This window comes from Sphaerodactylus townsendi, linkage group LG03 (genome assembly GCF_021028975.2).
Source record: "Sphaerodactylus townsendi isolate TG3544 linkage group LG03, MPM_Stown_v2.3, whole genome shotgun sequence".
NCBI classification, from domain to species: domain Eukaryota; kingdom Metazoa; phylum Chordata; class Lepidosauria; order Squamata; family Sphaerodactylidae; genus Sphaerodactylus; species Sphaerodactylus townsendi.
The window spans coordinates 19,390,614-19,416,441 of record NC_059427.1 but is presented as its reverse complement, the minus strand read 5'-3'; the positions used below and the strand labels follow the sequence as shown (position 1 = coordinate 19,416,441).

Genomic DNA, 25,828 nt, shown 5'->3' with positions numbered 1-25,828 from the left:
AATTCGTTCGTCAATCTTCTATAAAAGTTAGATTTCCCCTCGTTAGGAGCATAGATTCCTACTATTAAAGTTTGTTCTCCATTTATTGATACTTCCACACCTAATACTCTCCCTTGTCCATCATTTAATACCTCCTTGGGGTTAAGGAATTCCTTTATATAGAGAGCCACTCCTTTATTTTTTTTGTGTTGCATCGAATTACAAAATAAAAGTCCAGTTTTTTCCTGTTTTAAATATTGTTTATCTTTATCCTTTAAATGTGTTTCCTGGATGCATATAATCCCTGCTTTTTGTTTTTTTAGGTAGCTAAAGCATTGTTTTCTTTTTGGGGGGTTGTTTAATCCATTAATATTGATTGAGATTATGTCCAATGTCATCTTTCTTTCTCTCTTTCTCTCTTTTTATATATATGTGTTCTTAAGTTTAGTTCTACTTCCTATTGTCCACTGTTTTGTGTCACTGTAAATATAAATATGAATATGAGTACAAACACAAGTACAAGTACAAGAGGAGGTTCTTTGCCATGTAATATACACAAATGCTTATTTCTTACCCTCTCCCCTAGAATCTATCTTCTATCTCTATCTCAGTGGTCTACACTGCAGCTCAAAACTCTGGACCAAGGGATGAATATGGATGTTAAAAAGCTTCGGGGAGAGGATTGCTCCTTGTGGCACCTTACATACTATAGGGCAATGCCCGGAGTTCTCTCCCCCCAATGCCACCAGCAGTCTCCGGTCTCAGAGAAATGAGGTCAGCCAACATAAGGCTGATCCTCAAACACCGATATCGGTGAGGCGGTGGACCAGAAAGTCATGATCTTCAACATCGAACACCGCAGTGAGATAACATAGATAACATAAAGATAACATAGCCAGCTGTGCTTTGTGAACCTCGCTTTACCGTTATATCAGCACCCAATTATGTGACAATGTCTGTTTTAACCGGTTCCATCTGGCTTGGGAAGAAAGGGGGTTGTTATGGGCATTTTCAGATCAGTCTATGGCAGGGGTAGGGAACCTGCGGCTCTCCAGATGTTCAGGAACTACAATTCCCATCAGCCCCTACCAGCATGGCCAATTGGCCATGCTGACAGAGGCTGATGGGAATTGTAGTTCCTGAACATCTGGAGAGCCGCAGGTTCCCTACCCCTGGTCTATGGGTTCCTTGCCTGCCAATGTCCTGCTATAGTACTTCAATAAAGAATACGATCTTCTAATCCTGAGTTCTTCAATTGAGATTATAGTCACTGGACATAACACTAAGCTTGTAAGGTGAAGCAGTGTTATCATCTCCATATTACAGATGGGGAGGCTAATGGTAATAGAACATGGTGAGTTTATGGAGAGATGAGATCTGAGCTGGTACCTCATAATTGCAACACAACCCCTCAGCCCCTGCATCTGGTGAGGACATGTTTGCTTAATTTGGAAGAAGAAGAAGAAGAAGGAGGAGGAGGAGGAGGAGGAGGAGGAGGAGGAGGAGGAGGAGGAAGAGGAAGAGGAGGAGGAGAAGAAGAAGAAGAAGAGGAGGAGGAGGAGGAGGAGGAGGAGTTTGGATTTGTATCCCCCCTTTCTCTCCTGTAGGAAACTCAAAGGGGCTTACAATCTCCTTTCCCTTCCCCCCTCACAACAAACACCCTGTGAGGTAGGTGGGGCTGAGAGAGCTCTGGAAAGCTGTGACTCGCCCAAGGTCACCCAGCTGGCTTGTGTGGGAGTGTACAGGCTAATCTGAATTCCCCAGATAAGCCTCCACAGCTTGAGACCGTTTTGCTTCCGGTATATTCCTGTAAATGGGAGTTACCAAGATCCACATTGAAAATGTCCTTGTCTTCCCCACAAACATGGTAGCTCTTGTTTATTAAAACAAAAGTCAGACATTGTTAGTACAAAATTCTTTGAGAGCATTACAAATTGTGCTACAAGTATTGGCCCTGACTGAAGGATTTCTGAGACCAAACCTACCGGTGTTTGATTAGCCAAAGCTAAAATATACCTAAGCCAAAATATGAATTATGATTTGAGGACTGACAGATGTGCATGTTATTAAGTTTAATTGTTTTAAAAGGTCTACCCAAGAGCCAAAATATGGTTGGTGATTGATGACTGACAAAAGTGTAAGTTGTTAAAATTTCTCTGTATTGTAAACACTGTCGTTACTTGTAAGTTTGAATGATTTATCTTGGTGAATAACAGAAGCATTTCTCTATGTACATTACATTATCAAGATTTCAAAATCATCATTGTCTTGGGACAAGTGAATTAGCCTTTGGTGTGTAAAAGTGGATTGACTGTACCAGTGGTGGGGTCCAAGAATTTTAGTAACAGGTTCCCATGGTGGTGGGATTCAAACTGTGGCGTAGCGCCAATGGGGCTGGGCGGGGCACGACGGGGGCATAGCCGGGCATTCTGGGGGCGGGGGATTCCTGGGCAAGGACGCAGCCTCTGCGCCAGTCCTTGGGCGGGAAACGAATGCACGCAGGCGCAGGCTGCCACGCACGCCGGTGCATCTTCTGCTAGACTGCTTCAAGTTCTGCGCGCTACTGCTGAGAGGAGGGGCATAATTAAGGCAAAAATCACGTGGCAAAATCACCAATTAGTAACCCCCTCTCGGCACACACAAATAATTAGTAACCTACTCTCGGGAACCTGTGAGAACCTGCTGGATCCCACCTCTGGACTGTACCTATATAGTGCACCCACCCCATAATAATATTTTGAATATGGTGAATTTACAAATTCTAGGCAGCAATACTGTGTTCAGTTCTGGTCGCCACATCTCAAGAAGGATATCGAAGAGATAGAAAAAGTGCAGAGAAGGGCAACGAGGATGATTGAGGGATTGGAGCACCTTCCTTATGAGGAGAGGCTGCAGCGTTTGGGACTCTTTAGTTTGGAGAGGAGACATCTGAGGAGGGATATGATTGAAGTCTATAAAATTATGCATGGGGTAGAAAATGTTGACAGAGAGAAATTTTTCTCTCTTTCTCACAATACTAGAACCAGGGGGCATTCATTGAAAATGCTGGGGGGAAGAATTAGGACTAATAAAAGGAAACACTTCTTCACACAACGTGTGATTGGTGTTTGGAATATGCTGCCACAGGAGGTGGTGATGGCCACTAACCTGGATAGCTTTAAAAAGGGCTTAGACAGATTTATGGAGGAGAAGTCGATCTATGGCTACCAATCTTGATCCTCCTTGATCTCAGATTGCAAATGCCTTAGCAGACCAGGTGCTCAGGAGCAGCAGAAGCAGAAGGCTTTCACATCCTGCAAGTGAGCTCCCAAAGGCACCTGGTGGGCCATTGCGAGTAGCAGAATGCTGGACTAGATGGACTCTGGTCTGATCCAGCAGGCTAGTTCTTATGTTCTTATGTTCTTAATTTCATGTTCCTAGCGGCGTTGTAGCTCTGCTGGGTGGGGCCGTGGGCATCACAGATTACCCCCTCTTGCTGGCCCTCATTGTTTCGTTTTATTAAATTTGTATCTCACCCTCTCCAACCAAAGTTAAGCTCAGGACAGCGCACATTATTTTCTATTAAACGGCCAGATCTGACCCTTCCTGGGGCTGTTCTCAGTAGTCCCCACAAACTGCCCACAAAGAAGTGGCAGACATCAGACATTGTCTGGAGTGTTTGAGAATAGGTTTATTTTTGTCTACACCGTCTTTAACAGCCCACGAGGCCGAACAATCAAATGCAATGTATTGAGGATTTTGGCCAGGTGGTGGCTGATGACCACATCTTAGAGCTTCTCTGGAAAGCGTGAAGCATCAGACTCCGGGGAGGTTTCATTCATAAACGCCCAAGGTGGTTGCTCATTACACATTTCCGTAGCACAGCAAATCAGGTCCCAATATTGGGGCATCAACTTTCCTTTTTTAAAATCCTTGCAGCTCGATTCTGTAGCGCATAGACTCCACATCTTCAATTCTCCTGCAGTGGAAGACAAAACAAAAATGTCAGTACACAGACTGGACTCCTGTAACTTTTTGGAAAGGAAGGTATTCAGACCATTTAGACTGGGTGAACAAATGTGCTTTTGGCATCATGGGTTCTGGGATGAAAGGGTTAAGGCAGTTGAGCACAGGTAGGCAAGAGTGTGGTGTGGTCCACTGGGCCATTTCCGGCAGATCAGCTGGTGCTGGGGTGTCAAACCCATTTGTTACAATTGCCAGATATGATATAAATGTGACTTGGTTGGGCCAGGTTTGGAGGGAGCGGGGAGGGAAGCTGCCTTGAAGGGGCTTCTCAGGCCCAGAAGTCAGCTGAGCCAATCCCCTGTCTGCTATTAAGCCCCCTTAAGGGGACTGAATCACTCCACAGGCTGAATGATTGACTCCCCTGATCTCGGGTCTGCTGGGTCCTAGGTGTCTTTTGCAGAACCCTGGCATAAATTGGCTCTGGTTGATCCAGGTACCCATGCTCAGTCTGACTGAATACAGATTAAAACAAAAAGTCATGTTTTGGCAGGCATGGTTCTGCCTTTGGGCTACTTTTTAAGTTATGGTGAGCATTTTTTAAATTATGATTTTTAACTGTAACTAGCGGGCCCGGCCACGCTTTGCTGTGGCAATTGTCCTTCTCATCACAGTCTGCAACCCACAGAGATGTCCATGCAGGTCCAATGATTCGCAGCATAGCCTTTTGGGGTGGTCAAATGGAATCCCTCTTTCCCTTTTCAATTCACATTGTTATATGGTGCTGTCTTGTTTTTTTAGTATAAGGTAACCCTTTCCATTCCACAACGGAACTGTCCAGACTGCGAATCCCGCTGTCCATGAGGCTGGTTGACACGCACAGCCCTGGCTTGGGTAAGGCAGAACTGGGGCAAGCAGGCTATCCCAGTCAGGCAGCAGAGGCAGGGTGGTGAGGCGCTCAAGATCGAGGAGCCAGCTCCCTGGGTTCTTAGAATTACGATGCAAAAGAAGCGGAGCCGGTAGTGTTGGTTCACCCCCACCCCGCTGATTTTCTTAGAAGAAAAAGGCAAACTCCAGCTCGCTTTTAGTAAAAGAGAGCTGTGGCGAGTATGGGTGAAGAAGTGGGTAAGTGGTGGTTGGATGTGAGGGAGGGCAGAGTGAGGTGTGTGAGGATGAGCTGGATGTGTATTGTGTGGTAGCAGTAGGTGAGGCACAGAGAGTGAAAGTTACCTGCGTGTGAGGGGGGGAACCCCACCTGACGTCTCACATGGCAAAGTGTGTATGTGTTTCACTTCCACTCGTATTACCTAACAGTATTACCTATTTACTGTTTCCACTGCTCATCTCTGCCCATCTGCGCGAACATTCTGAGCCCTCAGGCCACAGACAGACAGGCTGCACGAACATTTTAAGGGCGACAGTTAAACACAGACAGCCTCATGGCCTGGTGTGCCAGGAAAAAGACATTTTACCTGGTTCAGGTATGGACTTTCGGCAATTTGAAGGTCCAATTACCTGCCCAGAACGGGGAGGGACGTCATGTGAAAATTTGGGGACGATCCGCCCAGCCGTTTCGGCGTTAGGGCGTGACTAACAAAGTCACTGTTAGCTTTTTATATATATAGATGTAGGTTTAACATGTTGTTGCCACCCTAAGCCCTTCTGGGATGGGCAGGGTATGAAACTAAAAATAAAAATGAATTTTAAAAAATTTAACAGCCTACCCATGAGCCTTTGCTAGATATGCAAATTTATAATTTTTGCATTAATAATTTTGCATGAATAATTTTGGGCAGGGCCAAGGAAGCCAGAGGGGCCAAGGAAGCCCCCCTAAGCATCACCCCCCCTCCCAGCTTCCGGCTCCCCCCTCAAGACCCGCCCTGCCCCCTTCCCAGCTGCCAGCTCCAAGGCTCCTCTGGGGAGGACAGGAGCAACTGGAAGGGTCCATGCTGGGGCCTCTGCTTTTATAAGATCAGTGTGTGTGGCCCCGCCCCTCAGGGGCATGGCTCCACCCACAAGCTTGTAAAAGCAAAGGCCCCAGCCTGGAGACTTCCAGTTGTTTCTGACCTCCCCAGAGGGGACGGCAGAAGGGATTGCCAGCTGTCAGCGTGGAGGGGGGGTGCGCCCGGAGAACTGATGTCTCTGGCCACCATTTTCCCCTGGTACACCTCTGATAGTCAGCCACTATATGAAACAGTATACTGGACAAGACAAACTACTGGGTTTGATCCAGCAGGGGTCTTCTGATGTGGAGCCCAGGGTGCCCCTCTGTGAAAAAAAAGAGGATATATTCATTTAAGTTTACTTAGAGATCATTCATCTAAGATGGCAAATATTTGGACTTGCTAGGTCATAAACTATGCGAACCCTTGACCCCAGTGGTGGGATCCAAAAATTTTAGTAACAGGTTCCCATGGGGGTGGGATTCAAACTGTGGCATAGCGCCAATGGGGCTGGGCAGGGCACAACGGGGGCATGGCTGGGCATTCCGGGGGTGGGGCATTCCTGGGTGGGGCTGTGGCAAGGACGCAGCCGCTGCGCCGGTCCTTGGGTAGGAAATGAATGCACGCAGGCGCAGGCTGCCACGCACGCCGGTGTACCTCCTGCTAGACTGCTTCAAGTTCTGCGCGCTACTGCTGAGAAGAGGGGCGTAACTAAGGCAAAAATCACGTGGCAAAATCACCAATTAGTAACCCCCTCTCGGTACACACCAATAATTAGTAACCTACTCTCGGGAACCTGCTGGATCCCACCTCTGCTTGGTCTGCATTAAAGTTGCAAGCTGTGTTTGTGTTTAAACAGTGGAAATTGGTTTTTGCAGGCCCACAGCCTAAACAAGACAGATAGGTCTTAATTAAGGTCCTAATGGTCAGGTGGGGGGTCATCTCCCTCTTCGAGCAGTAGAGAGGAGAAGGTTATAAAATGCTGACATGATGCTAGAGACTTAGAGACTTTATACAGAGATTAATCCATTCATTAATCTGCCTTGGGCTGCATAGCCTTGCATGGTGTTTGTATCGCTTTGTATACTTGAAACTGTCTAGAGCTGAGAGACCTGATTGTATTCTCTTTAGTTTTATTTAAGAACTCAGCTGTTTGAGAGTATTTGGTCTCGGTATGTTACTGGGAAAAGGGCACCAGCCTCTGGGCAAACCCATTTTTTTCCCTACACATGGTGGAAGCATTCAGGGGATTCCAGTATTTTGATTTTTTGGTGATAATTTCAAGTTTTCCCGGCATGAAGGCTGATTATTATTATCATCATCATCATCATCATCATCATCATCATCATCATCATCATCATCATCATTGTTATTATTATTATTATTATTATTATTATTATTATTATTATTATTATTATTATTATTATTATTATTATTATTATTATTTGGCAGTCAGTGAATCAAGAGCAAACTGCCAAAAGCCTGTCTGCCTGGCAGGGGCAGGAAGAAGGCGGTGATTTTTTCATTTCATTTCACATTTAATTTATATCCCGCCCTCCCCCTCGAGGGCTCAGGGCGGCGAACAACAGTAGCGAACAAACAATAAACAGCAACAACAATAAATCATAATCAACAGCATAATAATGCATCACAACGATATACTATAAACAATAACCAATTATATCAGCTAACCCCCAAATCACAGTTCCCACAACTACAAAATCTAAAATACAGTGAACTAGCATAGAGTCTGATGAATTGGCGAAGATGCAAGTTACTCTGCTAGAGTTACTCTCCAAGGTTGGTGAACCTCAGAAACAGTAATTGGCTGTGCTCGGGTCAGACAGTGGTTTAAAAGCCAGTGAGGAGGACGAGCAAGAAAGTTTCCATAATTCGGCAAGAAGTGAGTGTGAACTCCCTCTCAGTGCAATAAACCTTCAGCGTGTATTCTTGCTTTGGACAAAGAAATGACATTGGATATTGGAATTCTGCAGCTGTCAGCACCTCCCTGGTTTAATGTCACAGTGGGGAAGAGAAATGTACATTCAAGAGATTCTGAGAACATAAGAACATAAGAACATAAGAACAAGCCAGCTGGATCAGACCAAAGTCCATCTAGTCCAGCTCTCTGCTACTCGCAGTGGCCCACCAGGTGCCTTTGGGAGCTCACATGTAGGATGTGAACGCAATGGCCTTCTGCGGCTGTTGCTCCCAATCACCTGGTCTGAGACACTAGCTCCCGATCACCTGGTCTGAGACACTAGCTCAAGACCACTTACAGGTTATTATTCAAGGAAGTACATGGAAAGGAGGTGGTTGTGAAACTTACCTTTTCTGATTAGATTTGCACATCTCGGCTTTTTGCCTTTGGTCTTGCAGACACCGTCTCCCTCCAAACAATGGTCCACTTCATATTGTTTGCATGTTTTACACATCAGACTTTTTACTGTGAAAGAAAAACAGGTATTCTTAGAAAGATAGCATATGCAGTGCTTAGAGAGTTGCGTTAGGACTGTGGTGGCGAACCTTTGGCACTCCAGATGTTATGGACTACAATTCCCATCAGCCCCTTGCAACATGGCCAATTGGCCATGCTGGAAGGGGCTGATGGGGATTGTAGTCCATAACATCTGGAGTGCCAAAGGTTCGCCACCACTGCGTTAGGATAATGGAAAGCCAGAATTCAGTCCCTTCAGCTCTGAGGCTCAGATGCCCTAGGGCCAGTTTCTCACACTAATCTGCCAAGCAGGGCTGTTGTGAGGATAAAATGAGAAAGCAGAGACCACCTGAGACAGCCTGAGCTCCTTGCAAGAGCGGTGACCCAGATCTGTTCAATTAAAGGCTCTTAGACAGAATAGAAGGCGTGATGGAATGGTACTGTAAAACTAGCAAAGTCACATATGACTGTGAAAAGCATCTTTGCCTTTTGATCTCCTGGAGGGAGGACAGGAAACTATGCAGAGGTGCCAGGATGAAACTTCAAAGGCCTAAGTTACCTCGTGGCCTGAACAGAGTTTTCCTAAGAAGGGGAAAACAAAGGTTTTAGAATTCCATCTTGAGACGTGGTCAGGGAAGCATCTCTGGGCCATGGGTTCCCGGAATGGGGACAAAGAACCAAAAGGAATGTAACCAGTTGAGCAATCTCTCACTGCATTTATGTTTTATTTCTTTGTTTTGAACTTTTACAATAAATCCTTGAACAATCAGCTGGTCTGGAGTTTAATAGGAGGGAAAAGAACCCGAGATTGAGGTGAGATAAGAGTGGCTCTCCCAGTCTCCCAAGCTTAATCTCAGCCTCAGTCGTCATAGAAGGGGAAAGGGGGAGGAGAGTTACGCCCACACAAGGGGGAAAAGTACATTCTCTTTTCTTAAGAAATTTGCAGTTCTTTTGTTCAGGACTAAGAACATAAGAACATAAGAACAAGCCAGCTGGATCAGACCAGAGTCCATCTAGTCCAGCTCTCTGCTACTCGCAGTGGCCCACCAGGTGCCTTTGGGAGTTCACATGTAGGATGTGAAAGCAATGGCCTTCTGTGGCTGTTGCTCCCGAGCACCTGGACTGTTAAGGCATTTGCAATCTCAGATCAAAGAGGATCAAGATTGGTAGCCATAAATCGACTTCTCCTCCATAAATCTGTCCAAGCCCCTTTTAAAGCTATCCAGGTTAGTGGCCATCACCACCTCCTGTGGCAGCATATTCCAAACACCAATCACACGTTGCGTGAAGAAGTGTTTCCTTTTATTAGTTCTAATTCTTCCCCCCAGCATTTTCAATGAATGCCCCCTGGTTCTAGTATTGTGAGAAAGAGAGAAAAATTTCTCTCTGTCAACATTTTCTACCCCATGCATAATTTTATAGACTTCAATCATATCCCCCCTCAGACGTCTCCTCTCCAAACTAAAGAGTCCCAAACGCTGCAGCCTTTCCTCATAAGGAAGGTGCTCCAGTCCCTCAATCATCCTCGTTGCCCTTCTCTGCACTTTTTCTATCTCTTCAATATCCTTTTTGAGATGTGGCGACCAGAACTGAACACATTCAACTTCTTCATTCAACTATTCTTCATTCAACTATTTCATGGGGAGAACAAAGACGACAGGAGGGCACTCTAGTCGGTTGCTGCCCTATTGAATTTCTGGACCATGGCAGCAAAAGACACTATCATGCACCTTTTACCAAGATAGGATTCTTCATAGTGCTCTTGTAACTGCACTCTGTTATTTACTCGACTTATGATTGTTTTCCTCTGGCTGAGATACAAAATACCTAGCTATCACAGGTTTATATCATCTTTCGTTCAAAAATTAGGGAAGTACTGGGACAATATGTCAATCTTTTACTAAAGGTTCTAATTGGGTGTGACTGCCCAAGTGCCATTTAATTTTTTTGTTTTTGCATCTCAGTCACAAAGGGTATAACTAATATTATCTCCCTTCTGGAGGTTAGATATTTTAGCCTTGACCACTGTGGAAGGCCATTTGGCTCATAGGTGTCTGTCAGGCCTGAGTCAAAAATTTGTCTAGTTGCACCTATTTGTGTTCTGCATGTGCAAGCAAATATTTGTTATGTATTGGTGTTTTAATTTGATATACACACACACACACACACACACACACACACAGATACATTATTGTGTGAGGATTGGAACATGAGTTGATGACACACTTCCAACCATTGGGCATGCTGGACTGATGAAACATCATGTTCCTGGTGGTCCTGCCATATTGCTGCTTTTCTCATCACCCGGCGGTCTGGAAGCCTGACTCTTCCTGATACTCCTGCCGGAAGCAAGGGAACTGGTGTGTGTGCCTGCCTGCTTTTGACACTATCCCTCCTTTATCTCGTTGGGGCATTCCAATTGCTTTCGCTTAAAGATAACATAGCCAGCTCTGCTTTGAGCACCCAGCTTTGCCATTATGTTCACACTCAGTTATGTTACACCAGGGGTCTTCAAACTATGGCCCTCCAGATGTTCATAGACTACAATTCCCATGAGCCCTACCACTTGGCCATGCTGGTAGAGGCTGATGGGAATTGTAGTCCATGAACATCTGGAGGGCCATAGTTTGAAGACCCCTGTGTTACACTTTCTGCTTAAATTGGTTTCACCTGGATTGTGAAGAAAGGGGGCTCTTGTGGGTATCTTCAGATCTATCTATGGTTCCTTACCTGCCAATATCTGATATAGTCCTTCTATAAAGAATATCATATTCTAATCCTGAGTTCTTCAATTGGGACTATAGTCACAAGACACAACACTAAGGTTGTTGTAGGGTTGAACAGAAACGTTATTGTCCCCATATTACAGACGGGAGGCTAATGCTAAGAGAACATGGTGACTTCATGGAGAGCTGAGCTGGTGCCTTCCATAATTGTAACACAACCCCTCAGCCCCTACATCTGGTGAGGACATGTTTACTTCATTTTGAGACCGTTCTGCTCCTGGTGTGTTCCTGTAAATGGGAGCCTTCCCAACAAAGATGGTAGGTCTCGTTTATTAAAACTGCGTGACCGGTTCTGCAAAGCAAATTAAACCCACAATTTAATCTGCTGCCAAAATTTACTAAGTTGTAAGTCCAAGGCTGTCTGACAGCTGGAAACGACTTGTTCAGGTTGCAGCATTTTTAATAACACCCTTTGCAGACACCACAATTACTTCTTCCCAGATGCTCTGCTCACAAAAACTGGCTATTTGTATGCCCAATATTTTATTGACAGCGATTTTAAAAAAATGCTATTTACACATTTAAGGCAGCAACTCCATGTTCCTAGCCACGTTGCAGCATCAGCGCCGTCTCTTTGCTGTACTGGGTGGGGCTGGACTCGTGGGCATCGCAGCTCTCCTCTTGCCGGCCCTCGTGGTGAGAGCGGCAGGGCTGGCGCGGCAGGGGCCGTCCGGAGTGCCGAGGCGGTGGGCTTCCAAGTCAACCTTCTGCTGTAATATCCCCGTCAGGATAAACTCTGAGTTGGCGATGGGGACCCCGGCATCCTGTGCTGGTCTGCAGCGAGGCAGGTCCTCCAGGCAGGAGATGACGACACGTTTGTCCTTTTCAAAGGGTCAAAAGGTGGGTGTTCAGGACCACCAGGTGGGACCCTGCCACCACCTCCTCGGGCTCCACCCCACCACACCTGCCTGCGGGCCCAGCTCTTAACATCAAATGTGCCATTTTTACAGTGCCTGCAAGGACTACTCCCCCTTCCACGCACCTTGTAGGCCCGAGGCATTCTGGGTAAGAAAGTCCCCCCGCTGCACTTGATTATGTCTCTCATGTGCTCAGGTTCCGGCTTGACGTTAGGAGTGACGTGGAGTTCATAGCCCTGAAAGGCAGAGACAGGTACATCAGGCAACCAGCAGGGGGCGGACAACTCTTCGCAGGAAAGGGGTGAACACTCCCAGCTCCCAGCCCTGCCCGTCTGGCCTTCCAGTCCAAGTCTTTGTGGTCATGCAACTATGACTCACATAAGAAAAAGGGGGGGTGCAACAGTCAACATCAATAACAATAGAACTACCACCACTGTTGCACTCTGGCTATAACCAATATTTCAAATACGTATATTTACAAGTTTATATACATGAGTTTATATCACTGTTCATACTTTTTACATATTTCATTGGTTGTAAATACAATCATTTCTTGTCGACTACATCCAACCGGTAAGTTCAACTTATTTTTAACAATAATAACAAATAAATTCAGGGTCATCCGTATTAATTCAGGTAGGTATTTAGTTCATACTCTCCCATCAATTCAGCATCCTTAAGGTAAGTCTGTATGTATTAAATGATAAGTCCAAAATTGTACACAGACAGAAACTACGGACGTTTTTTGCTGAACAACCTCCCCAAAGATTGGACTTAGGCCCAGGACAAATAATTACGAAGTCCTCATTTACACCTCCGATATCTGATCCTTCCATTACTGTCTTAGAAAGATTGATTCTAAAAGACATTACTAAGGCAGAAACTTGGCAACGGAGGCAAGGAAGTAAATATTGGAATTTTTCCATGAAAGACCAACAGACCCTACAGAGACTTAAATCTGATAAGACTATAGTTATAAAAGAAGCTGACAAGGGTGGTGCCATTGTTATTCAGGATCGTCAAGATTACATAACGGAAATACAGAGACAATTAGATGATGACAAATTTTATGTCAAACTATCGGGAGATCCCACCAATAAGATAAAGAAATTGATACAAATTTCAGTTCAGGAGGCGGAGATTGCAGCATGGATCCCTGCTAGAGTGTCTACATTTCTTATTAATAAATTTCCTAGGGTGCTAATATTTTACACCTTGCCAAAAATCCATAAGGGTGGGATTCCTCCACCAGGAAGACCGATAGTGTCAGCTACGGGTGCCATCACAGAACCGCTGGCACAATATATAGATACCTTTCTTCAACCGGCTGTTAAACAAATGACCACCTACTTGCGTGACTCAACAGACCTAATCAATAAGTTAGAAGGAATTCGGTGTCCAGCTGGAATGGTATTTGTGACGTTGGACGTAGCTTCCCTATACACTGTGATACCTCACGATGAAATCAGAGCGGTCCTATATGAAGTGTTTCAGAAACGAAGAGAGACTTTACCACCCTCACATTTCCTTATTAATTTGGTAGAATTAATATTGGACCATAGTTATTTCAGATTTCAACAAGACTATTATTTACAGACCACCGGACTCAGTATGGGCAGTAGTTTCGCACCGTCCGCTGCTAATTTGTACATGAACCAATTTGAAATGCAATATATTCTGAAGGCAGAGAACAATCCTTTTCATGCCCAATTATTGGTCTATAAACGTTATATAGACGACCTGTTATTTCTGTTCAATGCACCATTTAATTTTGGAGAGTTTGTCAATTGGATTAATAGTCTTCAAGACAATTTAAAATTTAGCGGCAGGGCCGATCTGGCAGAAATAAATTACCTAGATACAACCCTTTATATTACACCGGATCGGAGAGTGGCTTTTAGAGCATTCCATAAGCCAACAGATCGAAATAAGGCGCTCCATTTTAAATCGTACCATCCTAAACGGTTGGTGGAAAACTTACCCTACAATGCCTTAATTAGAGCGACCTCCTAGTGTTTAAAAGTGTTTAAAAGAATTTGGACTTCTGTCTGTGTACAATTTTGGACTTATCATTTAATACATACAGACTTACCTTAAGGATGCTGAATTGATGGGAGAGTATGAACTAAATACCTACCTGAATTAATACGGATGACCCTGAATTTATTTGTTATTATTGTTAAAAATAAGTTGAACTTACCGGTTGGATGTAGAAATGATTGTATTTACAACCAATGATTGTATTTACAACCAATGATTGTATTTACAACCAATGAAATGATTGTATTTACAACCAATGAAATATGTAAAAAGTATGAACAGTGATATAAACTCGCAGCGGGAGCTTAGCAGCGAAGCTCCGCTGTTTTTGCGGGATTTTAGGCTTTTTTACCTATAGGATGTGTTTTTATCTGCTTTTTGTCTTCAATTTGGACTGGAGAGTTGTTTATGGGTACGTGGGGTTTTTATCTACCCCCCCCCCCTCTGGCCCCTACATGCGGTTATTCTGTTTGGCAGCGTCTCCTCGGCGGCTCAAGCAGAGGCGCCGGCGGCGGAAGCAGAGCCCGAGCCAGAGAAGTTGGAGAAGCAACTTTGTTGTGAACAAGTAGACGGGGTGGGAGAGTCTGGTGGCAGAAGCCTCTCCCCCGCGTTTGATGCCGGCTCCGTTCGTTTACTGCCTGGCTGTGTGTTTGCTGAGCAGCTTGGAGTTGAGACCGGGAGCCGCCCGAACAGCTGTTTCTATTCTTTGCCTGATTGGAATCTGGGTCTGCCTAGCTGTGAGGAAGAGACCAACTGGGAGTGTCTGAGACTGGTGGCAGGGGCCTCAGACTCCCAGCTATCTAGAGAGCTGTCTCTGTTTTTGCCTGTTTGGAGTTTGGGTCTGCCCAACTGTGAGGAAGAGATCAACTGGGAGTGCCTGAGACTGGTGGCAGGGGCCTCAGACTCCCAGCTGTCTGGAGAGCTGTCTCTATTTTTTGCCTGTTTGGAGTTTGGGTCTGCCCAGCTGTGAGGAAGAGATCAACTGGGAGTGTCTGAGACTGGTGGCAGGGGCCTCAGACTCCCAGCTGTCTGGAGAGCTGTCTCTATTTTTTGCCTGTTTGGAGTTTGGGTCTGCCCAGCTGTGAGGAAGAGATCAACTGGGAGTGTCTGAGACTGGTGGCAGGGGCCTCGGACTCCCAGCTGTTTGGAGAGCTGTCTCTATTTTTTGCCTGTTTGGAGTTTGGGTTTGCCCAGCTGTGAGGAAGAGACCAACTGGGAGAGCCAGAGACAGGTGGCAGGGGCCTCAGACTCCCAGCTGTCCGGAGAGCTGTCTCTATCCTTTGCCTGATTGGAAGTGAGGAAAAGACTATCTGGGAGCGCCTGAGACTGGTGGCAGGAGCCTCGGACTCCCAGCTGTCTGGAGAGTTGTTTCTATTCTTTGCCTGACTGGCATTTGGTGGCAGCATTTTTCCAGTCGGCCGTGTTAACATCTTGGCACCTTGGGGCGCAAGACTACTGTTTCTGGTTCTGAGAGCTTACTGCTTGTGGGTTCTGATTGCCGGGGACTGTGGGAGTCGGTGGCAGAGTCTCTCAGTTTTGTGCCTAAATTACAACTCCTCCTAGACACCTAGTAGTATTATCCACTGCTTTTCTTCTACTTCCTCCCAGGACTGAGGCCAGGCTGAACTGGAAGATCTTTTGGCCCGGGGGTGTGTGTGTGAAATTGTCCATCTGGAAGCCCCCGCTCATTTAGCTCTGCATGTGCAGTAGCCTGGATTAGTTAGTTAGCTGAGGTTGCCTGTAGGGTTAACAAGTATTATTGTAAATCAGTGAGTTGTAGTTGCAGTTAGTTAATTAGTTCGTAGTCAGTTAGAAGTTAGAGGATTAGTATTAGGCTTCTAGTCATTTAGAGTTAGGAGATTGTGCTGTTAGTGGCTAGAACTAGGTTGGATTTTTATACCTCAACTGATTAGTTGTTGTATTTGCTTAGGTTTTTTTGATATGGGAGGGGATGGTGGGGGTGTGGGGGAAGTGACTTTGGGGCAGGGGATTCCAGCTGTGTGGGGACGGGGTAGATATGACGGTAGGCGGGGGCCATATGAAAGAAGGCGAAGGAGCAGCTGCTTTGCTCGTTCCCCTTCTGACCTCCTCGGCCCCATCCATCAAGCCGATATGCAGGCTGTGGAGTTCAGGGCATACCCTGCTTCGAGTCCTTGGTGTTAATAAATGCCATCTGAGTCCATCAATAATAAGACCCAGCTGACGCTCCGGGATTTTCTACCGGGGGCTCCAGCAGGTGGGACCTGGCTTGGCATTACTGAAACATGGAGTGCGGGATGGTGAGATCGGTCGCCCTTGGGCTGAAGTCTCCCCCAGGTTTCCGACGCATTCACCAGATCACTTCAACCCAGGGCCATGGGGGGTGGAGTGGTGCTGTTTGTCCGGAGATTCGGATCCCTTTCCAGGGCTGAAAATGTCCCCTGTCCCGAGTGGATCACTGGTATTGGAGTGTGCCGGCCTGGGAGTGGGATGTCCTCGGAGAAGGTTGGCTGTCTTCTTCCAGTGTACCGGTCGCCTAAGCGCACCCGGGAGATAGCCTGTCGCAGCTGCTGGGAGGCGGTGGCTGACTGGCATTCGCGGTTCCCCAGGCGCTGGTTGTCCTGGGTGATTTCAACGCCCATGTTGGACAGCTACGCCTCATGCTTCAGTGGCGCTGCGGACCTTGGTGTCATCCATGGCGACGCTTGGCCTCTCCTCTTCTTGATCAATTCTGGTCCCACCCATGAGGCTGCGTCCAAGAACTCTGGATTTTGGTCTTCGGGTCCCAGGAGTAAATATGAGTGCAGTATCCTCTGTTGCTAGGAGTGCCATGGTCCGGACCATTTTGCCCTGAAGGTCCGGGATGGACTCTCTGCTCCAACCAAATCCGCTTCTAGGCGGTATCGGCTGATTTATGCCCGCCCAGCGGAGACTTAGCATGGATCCCACTGGTTTCCTGAATGCTCTGCGTGGATCCTGAACCCACTGGCACCCTTGATGAGCAAATGGAAGACTGGAATTCCAGGCTCTCCGCCGATGCCATCGCAGGTGCTTGCTCCCCAAGTGCGCCTCTGCACCCCCGTTCTCGGCTGGCCGCTCCCTGGTATACCCGAGGAGCCATACGCCGGATGAAAGCGTGGGAGCTCAGACGTCGGCTAGAGCGAAAGTGTGGAGGAAGTCTCGCGTGACGCAGGGCGGCACGATCATCTTTTAGGACGTTTATGAAGGCCTATGAGATGTATGTACCCATTACAGGTGGCAAACGAGCTTATTTTTTGCGTCCTCATTCCTCGCAGATCTCGCTAGCTCTCGCCCCAGCAAAATTGTTTCGGATTGTTCGTTCCCTCACTTCCCTTGTCGGAGGGGGGCTGTAAATTCCAACTTTGGATATCGGCTGTGGGAGGGCATTTGGATGAGCTTTTTTGCGGATAAAGTTGCGTCGCCTCCGCCATGGGACCTTTCCATCCACGTTTCTTGAGACAGTTAAGTGAACTGGAGGCTCCATGGCCGCTCTTCTGATCCTTCTTGTTTGGATCCAGTTTTCCCTGCTCTCAGAGCCTGATGTGCTGACAGGAGTCCTGGCTGCTGTTAGACTCCTGTACAACCTGTCCCCTTCTGGGATCCTGCCTCTCCTGGCTAGTTATGAAAGGCCTGCCTGGGGAGCTTCTGCGACTCCCACACCCTGGTTGAGTATTAATATTTCTAACAACTCCCTTGGAGCAAGGAGTTTTTCCGGGTGGGTTGAAGGAGGCGTGTGGTCCCGCTTCCACTCCTGAAAAGACCATCCTTAGATCCTAGTGATCTGGCCAATTACCGCCCAGTCTCGAATCTTTCGTTTCTGGGTAAGGTAAGTGAGAGAGTGGTGTTGGAGCAGCTTCAGGAGCCTTTCTGGAGGGGACACATCAGCTTTCGATCCCTTTCCAGTCCAAGGCTTCCGTGCCTGGGCATGCAGTGGACGGAGACCGGTCCTTGTTTACCCCGTCACAGATACGCTCCGCATGCATTTTGATCAGCAAGCGGATCGGGCTGCTGGTGTTGCTCGATCTACCAAGCATAGCGTTTGATGTGGTCGCAACCCACTGACCTTTGACTCCACCGCCTACAAAGCTGTGTCCAGGGGTACAGGGTGCACGGTCCTTCAGTGGATTGCCCTCGTTTCTCCGTGATAGGGGTGGCAGCAGGTGTGGTGCGGGGACCATGGCCTCCCAGCCCGGTGCCCACTTTATTGTGGTGTGCCCCAGGGGGAGCCTTGCAATATCCCCGCTCTTATTTGTAATATCTACATGCGTACCCCTTGCTCAGCTGGTGCGGAGCTTTGGGCTGAGTCTGTCACCAGTATGCTGATGACACCCAGCTCATTCTGCTTGATGGAGAGGAGGAAGGACGGAGGAGGAGGAGGAAGGAGAGGGAGGAGGAGGAGGAAGGGGAGGAGGAGGAAAGAGCTCCTCCCCTCTGCAGCTCTACAGCACTGTTTGGAGGCGGTTCTAGTTGTAGTTGGAAGCAGAGCAGGTTAAAACTTAATCCATCGAAGAGCGGAGGTCATTTGGCTGGGTCGCAGTGGGGAGATTGGGGATTTCCAGCCACCAGTGCTGGAAGGGGTCTCATTGGCCCCGACCTCTTTGGCCTGTAGCCTCGGGGTTCACTCTGGGATTCTCTCATTATCCATGGCGAGACAGGTGGCTTGTGTTAATTCGAACGGCTTTTTTTTTTTCCATCTTCGCCAAGCACGGGCGGCTGGCCCCTATCTCTACCAAGTCGACCTGGCCAGAGAGATCCATGCCCACACGGAGTCACCTCCAGAGCTGGACTACTGTAGCTCGCCCCACGCTGGGCCTTCCTCTTGCGATTGATCCGGAAGACAGTTGGTCCAGGAATGCAGCGGCTCGCTCTTTGACAGGAGTGGTTCTTTTAGAGATCATATTACCCCCCTGTGCTGTACCGGGCTCTGCACTGGCTCCCCAGTGGAATTCCGGATGCGTCTTCAAGGTGTTGGTGTTAACTCCTTTAAGGCCCCTCAGCGGCTTGGGGCCTTCATACCTGCAGTAGACCGTCTGACCCCATTACTGCCAGCCCTAATAGGCTCCTCTGGCGTTCTGCGGAGGCCAATTTGCTAGTAGTCCCTGCCCTCATAGATACACGGCTGTGGCCTCTACCTCGGCCAGGGCCTTTACAGCCCTGGCCCCGCCCCAGTGGGAATGTTTTACCATTCAGTGGTCCGGCACCCCAAGGGACCGTGGTGAGTTCCGCAGGGCCTGTAAGACCGAGTTATTCCGCCGGGCCTTTGGGGATGCCAGCCGCAGACTGCCTGCCCCCCCCCTGGAGCCCCCACGACAGTTTTACCATCTTCAACATTGCCTGATCGCTGATACCATCTATTCTTTGGGCAATGCTGGCCCTCCTGGCCTTTGGGTTGGGCGCCATCTGTGCATGCCTCTGGGCATGTATTTTTATTTGTAATTTTTGGAATTGCTGCTATAATGTATTTTAATGAATTTTAATGTTTTATTGTTGTATTGTAATTATGAGACCTTATATTGTATTTGTTTTATGTCTCATTGTACACCGCCCAGAGCCCTTCGGGGGTTGGGCGGTTTATTAAGTCTAATAAAATAATAATAATAATAATATATAAACTTGTAAATATACGTATTTGAAATATTGGTTATAGCCAGAGTGCAACAGTGGTGGTAGTTCTATTGTTATTCATGCAACTATGACCCCACGAAGACGAGGGGGAACTCCAGCCCAGTTGTGAACCCTGCCACTTGCAATGTTTTGGGAACCTTTGCAAAAATCTGACCCCGGTTGGAATCGGACACTCATCTGAGGAGACAGTCGTTTCTCTGGAGACAGCCAATCCCACCCTTCCCTTAATTAACATGAAATATATAGTTTTAGAGAAACCAGTGAAGCCGAGCCATTTGTTCAGGGGTCTGATTGTTCCAAATACTCCTTTTTTAAAAGGAGCCCGGCAGGAGGAAGGTTAGGGTTAGAGAAGATGCAGGCATACATTCGTTCCTGTCGCGCCAAGTAAGCTTGGTGGGTCTGCAGGAGTGATTCTGAGAGAGGGTGTTTTAGTCACAGCCTCACCTGAAGTAGGCCTCCCTTTTGCCGGGCCTTCTGAAGGGACTTGGCGAGGCTGAACTGGAAGTTCTTCTCCTGATCGGGGTCTCGGACAAGGAAGCTATTCGGTGCCAGGAAGAAAGAGTTTCGCTTGCTCTGTGAGGAAGCGGGGGAGAGAGAAAAAGAAACAGGAGAAAAACTAAGCAAGTGAGTCACGGGATGTGAAAATCCTTCTATTCCTCCTTTTAATAAAGGCTCACGCACCATATTGTCTGGCACCATGAATTATCGAAAGCTAGAAACTGAAATAGCAGCTAGTTCCAAGTCCAGTAGCACCGTAGGGACTAGTGAGATTTGGGGGGTATAGGCTTTCCAGAGTGAAAACTCCCTTGAGCAGATATATGAACTTTTGACTATCTAAACTTGGGATCCTCAAAGTAGATCCCAGGGGCACCATGGCGCTCGCTGACACCTTTTCTGGTGCCCACCAAATGTTATCAGGAAGCGGTGGGGCCACGTAGGGCTTTTGGCCAGCAAGGCTGAGCAGATTTCTTTAAATGATGCTTTGGCATCAGGTACCACCACAGCACAAAGATCTGCGCTGAGCCACCGTAACCCGTGGCAATCGTTGTGTGGCTAACTCTGCCTCTTGTGGCAGCCATTTTGTTGCTGTGCCCACCGGGCCGTGTCAGAATTCCATCTCCCGGCCCCCGGCCCCAAAACACGCCTTGTGATACCGCTTGCTGGCCTTCAAGGAGGAAATATTAGCGACATAGACAAAGAGAACTTCACCACGTCAGCACTCTTCCTCTTTGGATTCTGCACACAACATTTCAATCACGTTGCCAAGTACATAACTCTGCATCTTTGGGAGCCCTGCTTGCGTGGCTGCTGTAGGGCAGTTTTCCAAGCTTCTAGTTCATTTCACTGGTTTTCACTGGTTTCCAGCAGCCAGAGGCATTTTTTCTGAATTTAATCTGGATGCACACTTCACTCATACTCCAAAAGTAAAAACTGCTCTGATTAGCCCCCCGCCCCCCAAAGCAGTCACTATTATGTGTGACTTCAGCTTGGAAAGAAAGAGGTTCACAGAACCAGTTCATGGGCAGCCTCCCAAGGAAATCACCGGACACAAATTATCCAGCTACATCTGACGTCCCAGATTGTCATGCCCTTATATAAAGCCGTGGTGCGACCGCACTTGGAGTGCAGTGTTCAGTTCTGGTCGCCACATCTCAAAAAGGATATCGAAGAGATAGAAAAAGTGCAGAGAAGGGCAACAAGGATGATTGAGGGACTGGAGCACCTTCCTTATGAGGAGAGGCTGCAGCGTTTGGGACTCTTTAGTTTGGAGAGGAGACGGCTGAGGGGGGATATGATCGAAGTCTATAAAATTATGCATGGGGTAGAAAATGTGGACAGAGAGACATTTTTCTCTCTTTCTCACAATACTAGAACCAGGGGGCATCCATTGAAAATGCTGGGGGGAAGAATTAGGACTAATAAAAGGAAACACTTCTTCACGCAACGTGTGATTGGTGTTTGGAATATGCTGCCACAGGAGGTGGTGATGGCCACTAACCTGGATAGCTTTAAAAAGGATTTGGACAGATTTATGGAGGAGAAGTCGATCTATGACTACCAATCTTGATCCTCCTTGATCTCAGATTGCAAATGCCTTAGCAGACCAGGTGCTCGGGAGCAGCAGCAGCAGGCCATTGCTTTCACCTCCTGCACGTGAGCTCCCAAAGGCACCTGGTGGGCCACTGCGAGTAGCAGAGAGCTGGACTAGATGGACTCTGGTCTGATCCAGCAGGCTAGTTCTTATGACAGAGAAGTGGGACAGAATTGCCGAACACCAACAGGGTGAATGGAAGAAGTCAAGGCCAGAACACTACATCAAACAGAGCAGCAGTGTGCAACCTCTGCTGTCAATGGGTGCTCTGGGCTCATGAATGCGGTTAAGCAATAATTTCTTACAGCATGCTGGCAATTTATTTTAAAAAATCAGATCCTGTTTTTCCAGATATGTCCAAGGTAACATCCATCACCACAAACAATTCATAAAAAGAAACAACCAGAACAGCAGAAATAATATGATTGGCCAAAAAAAACCGCACCGCCTTGTAGCATATTTGTGTCAGGGACGACTGCTATAGATATTTGTCAGATATGAAACATAAGAACATAAGAACTAGCCTGCTGGATCAGACCAGAGTCCATCTAGTCCAGCATTCTGCTACTCGCAGTGGCCCACCAGGTGCCTTTGGGAGCTCACATACAGGATGTGAAAGCAATGGCCTTCTGCGGCTGTTGCTCCCGAGCACCTGGACTGTTAAGGCATTTGCAATCTCAGATCAAAGAGGATCAAGATTGGTAGCCATAAATCGACTTCTCCTCCATAAATCTGTCCAAGCCCCTTTTAAAGCTATCCAGGCTAGTGGCCATCACCACCTCCTGTGGCAGCATATTCCAAACACCAATCACACGTTGCGTGAAGAAGTGTTTCCTTTTATTAGTCCTAATTCTTCCCCCCAGCATTTTCAATGAATGCCCCCTGGTTCTAGTATTGTGAGAAAGAGAGAACAGTTTCTCTCTGTCAAACACATGTGAGTCAGGTAGCAAGAAACCCCTCCAGCTCCTGGATCACAGCTTGAAGACTGGAACAGTCCCGAAGGAAGCAGAAGCGAGTCCATCACAAGCTCCGGTAGATGTGGGGAGGGAGTAGGGGAAGGGGCTCACCTTCTCCAGCCAGTCAAGGGTAACAATGGGAATGCCTCGAGCCAGAGCACACAGGAACTTGACTGTCCGGCAGATGCGGTCTGTTACAAGGTGGGTGCAATCGATGACAGACTCTGCCAAAGAGCCCCCCAGCTCCGTGACCACGCGCTCCCCCTCCTCGTCAATCACCCCCGTGAACAGCACCTGCCCGGGGTGGGGGACAGCAAGAAAAAGAGAACAGTCCATCAGCAAAAGCATTGTGCCTCCTGGCTCAGCATTCTGACCTCTATTCCAATCAAGGCTTTCTTGTACTGTTTTTGACTCATTCTCCTTTTATTGACACCCCTTCCCTACAGCCCCAATCCCGGAAGGATGCAGAGATTAACTGCATTCATGTTGTGGATGTGAAGATTTAGGCACTGTGGCAATTATCCAAACACAGGCATTGGAAAGGGAAAAAGGATAGTTAATAACTAAAGCTGTTCTCAAAATCACACCATTTAAGCAAAGAGGCAGTTTTCTGTCATTAAAATCAGGGTGGGAGGGGCAAAGGAAGTGATACACACACACCAACATTTAATAAGCGCTGCTTCCCCTCTCCCCCAGTAGCAGTGGTGAAGAAGAAGAGGAGGAAGAGGAGGAAGAGGAGGAAGAGGAGGAAGAGGAAGAAGAGGAAGAAGAGGAAGAAGAGGAAGAAAAGGAAGAAGAAGAGGAAGAAGAAGAGGAAGAAGAAGAGGAGGAGGAGGAGTTTGGATTTATATTTCCCCCCCTTTCTCTCCTGTAGGAGACTCAAAGGGGCTTACAATCTCCTTGCCCTTCCCCCCTCACAACAAACACCCTGTGAGGTGGGTGGGGCTGAGAGAGCTCTGAAAAGCTGTGACTAGCCCAAGGTCACCCAGCTGGCGTGTATTGGAGCGTACAGGCTAATCTGAATTCCTCAGATAAACCTCCACAACTCAAGCGGCAGAGCCGGGAATCAAACCCGGTTCCTCCAGATCAGAGTGCACCTGCTCTTAGCCACTACGCCACTGCTGCTCCCAATTCTACGCCACTCCCAATTCTACGCCACTGCTGCTCCCAATTCCTTTCTAAAAGCTCTCTGAGCCAGAAGGCATTGCCACATCTTGTGGCAAAGAGTTCCATAGGCTCCTTACCCCTTTCTGACCCATTGCTGGCACGGCCAGTCCCCTCAAGATCGCATCAAGTGTGGGACCAATCCCCAACGGTGGCAACCCCACCGTTTGGCTCCGAGGCATGCCAATCACGCCTCGGAGCCAATCAGGCCCTGATCTAGCCAAGGGACCGCTGCACAGCTCTGCTCGCTGTGCCAGAAGGTCTGAAGCTGTGACATGTGGCTTCTCCATCTGCGCAATGTCCCTGGTCTCCAGGAGCTGACTCAGGGTGCCGCCTCTGAACTTCCCAGATTCCAGTCTCTGCCTCCCCATGTGCAGTACCTTTGGCCCTGGAACAGCAGAGGTGGTTGAACTCAGCAATCGGCTCCGCGTCGTTTCAATAGTCTCGCTTTCTGTCCTCAGTGGCCGCAACCTCCTCCCAGAAAATGGAATGGATGGCGCGGGTCCCTAGGGGAAAAGGGGATAACAAAAGAAATAGCAAGGGGTGGCTGGAAGGTGCGCAATGCATTGACCTTGCCGGAGATAAGCAGGATTGGCCATAGCCAGGACCTGAATGGGATCCTAAGTGTGCCACCTTCAGTCTGCTGAAGAAAGGCCGGTCAGAAACATAATAATGGGACAGTGATGGCGAACCTTTTTGAGACGGAGTGCCCAAATTGCAACCCAAAACCCACTTATTTATCGCAAAGTCCCAACACGGCAATTTAACCTGAATACTGAGGTTTTAGTTTAGAAAAACCGATTGGCTCCGAGGTGTGCGGGAGTAAACTTGGTGGTAGTCGGTGACTTTGCTTTGAAGCAACCGTGCAACTCTTCCAACGGGTGAATCATGACCCTAGGAGGGTTTTCTCAGAAGCAAGCCCCATTGCCAGCAACCGAGCTTACTCCCAGGTAAAGAATCACGCTTTAGTTCTTCGCATGAAAATCAATGGGGTTTAACAGCGCTTAACAGGGTTACCGACACTGCTTCCCCAAAACTAGGTCTTAGGTTTAATGCTAATAATCAAACCCAGCGGCCCAGGCTAGCCTAGATGTGTGTGGGTGGGGTGGGGGCGACTCTGTTTGCGCGTGCCCACAGAGAGGGCTCTGAGTGCCACCTCCGGCACCCGTGCCATAGGTTCGCCACCACTGTAATAGGAGCTTAAGCATATCAAAAGGACTGGAAGATACATAGCAAAATGCTGGTATGGAACAGATAGATAAGAAGGGTAAACCACAATGAAACAGCACTCAGGCTAGCCACATGGTGGATCAATGCATGTTTATACACTGCGCCACACTTACTGATTCCCAACTCAACTTCCACCAAGTGTTACACACCTGCCTAACTTTGGTGCCTTTCCCAGCATCCTTTGGGCTTGCCGTTGTCTCTGAAGTGCCCCCCAAACGGCTGCTGGACCGGGTCCTACGGTGTTTTGGCTGCTCTTCTTCCATAGGCTTGGTGGCAGCTGTGGCTCTCCGTTTCCTGGTACTCTGGGACTCCACAGTCCCTGGGTTGCCTGCAGCTGTTGCTGTTTCTTCCTCAGGTTTAGTGGCAGAGCAGGAGCCCCGCTGTGAACGCCTGGGTCTGCCTTGATGGATAGTCGCTGCTGTCTGCCCTTTGCTGGGCGTCTTGGTGCGGTTTGTTTCCTCTGCCTTGGGCTCTTCTGCCCTCTTCTCCGGCTCCCCCATATACAGTGTGGGATTGCTGCGCTGACGCAGCCCCCTACGTCTACCTGGGGGAGCAACTGGCTCACTTGGGCCGTCGCGGTCCGCCGATCCCACCCGGCCATGGCGGCTGCGTACTTCTGGGAGGGTGAAGGGGGAGGAGGCAGCAGCAAAAGACCGCAGGCTGCGCAGCCGCTCAGAGACCACAGCCACTGGTTTGGAAGGCTCCTTTGTGACACGCCGTGGCAGCTGCAACAGGAGAAGGACGGGGCCTATTGGGCTGAGCTGGGAGACAGGACTC

The 25,828-nt window shown here is 48.0% G+C and overlaps 1 protein-coding gene across 3 annotated transcripts in view; it reads right to left on the bottom strand.

Moving 5' to 3' along the window:
• Positions 1–11,469: 11,469 nt before the first annotated feature.
• MDC1 (mediator of DNA damage checkpoint 1) overlaps positions 11,470–25,828 on the bottom strand; it is a 34,979-nt gene continuing 20,620 nt past the window's right edge. For 2 of the 3 annotated variants that reach the window (XM_048491332.1, XM_048491331.1), the window contains exons 10-15: positions 25,201–25,776; positions 24,202–24,327; positions 22,769–22,951; positions 20,054–20,182; positions 12,070–12,180; positions 11,470–11,908 (exon numbers count right to left, since the gene is read on the bottom strand). In XM_048491332.1, the coding sequence (XP_048347289.1) occupies positions 11,648–11,908; positions 12,070–12,180; positions 20,054–20,182; positions 22,769–22,951; positions 24,202–24,327; positions 25,201–25,776 (1,386 nt within the window). In that variant the 3' untranslated portion in view covers positions 11,470–11,647. The remainder of the gene's footprint in view (positions 11,909–12,069; positions 12,181–20,053; positions 20,183–22,768; positions 22,952–24,201; positions 24,328–25,200; positions 25,777–25,828) is intronic. The other variant, XM_048491333.1, reaches the window with a different exon arrangement.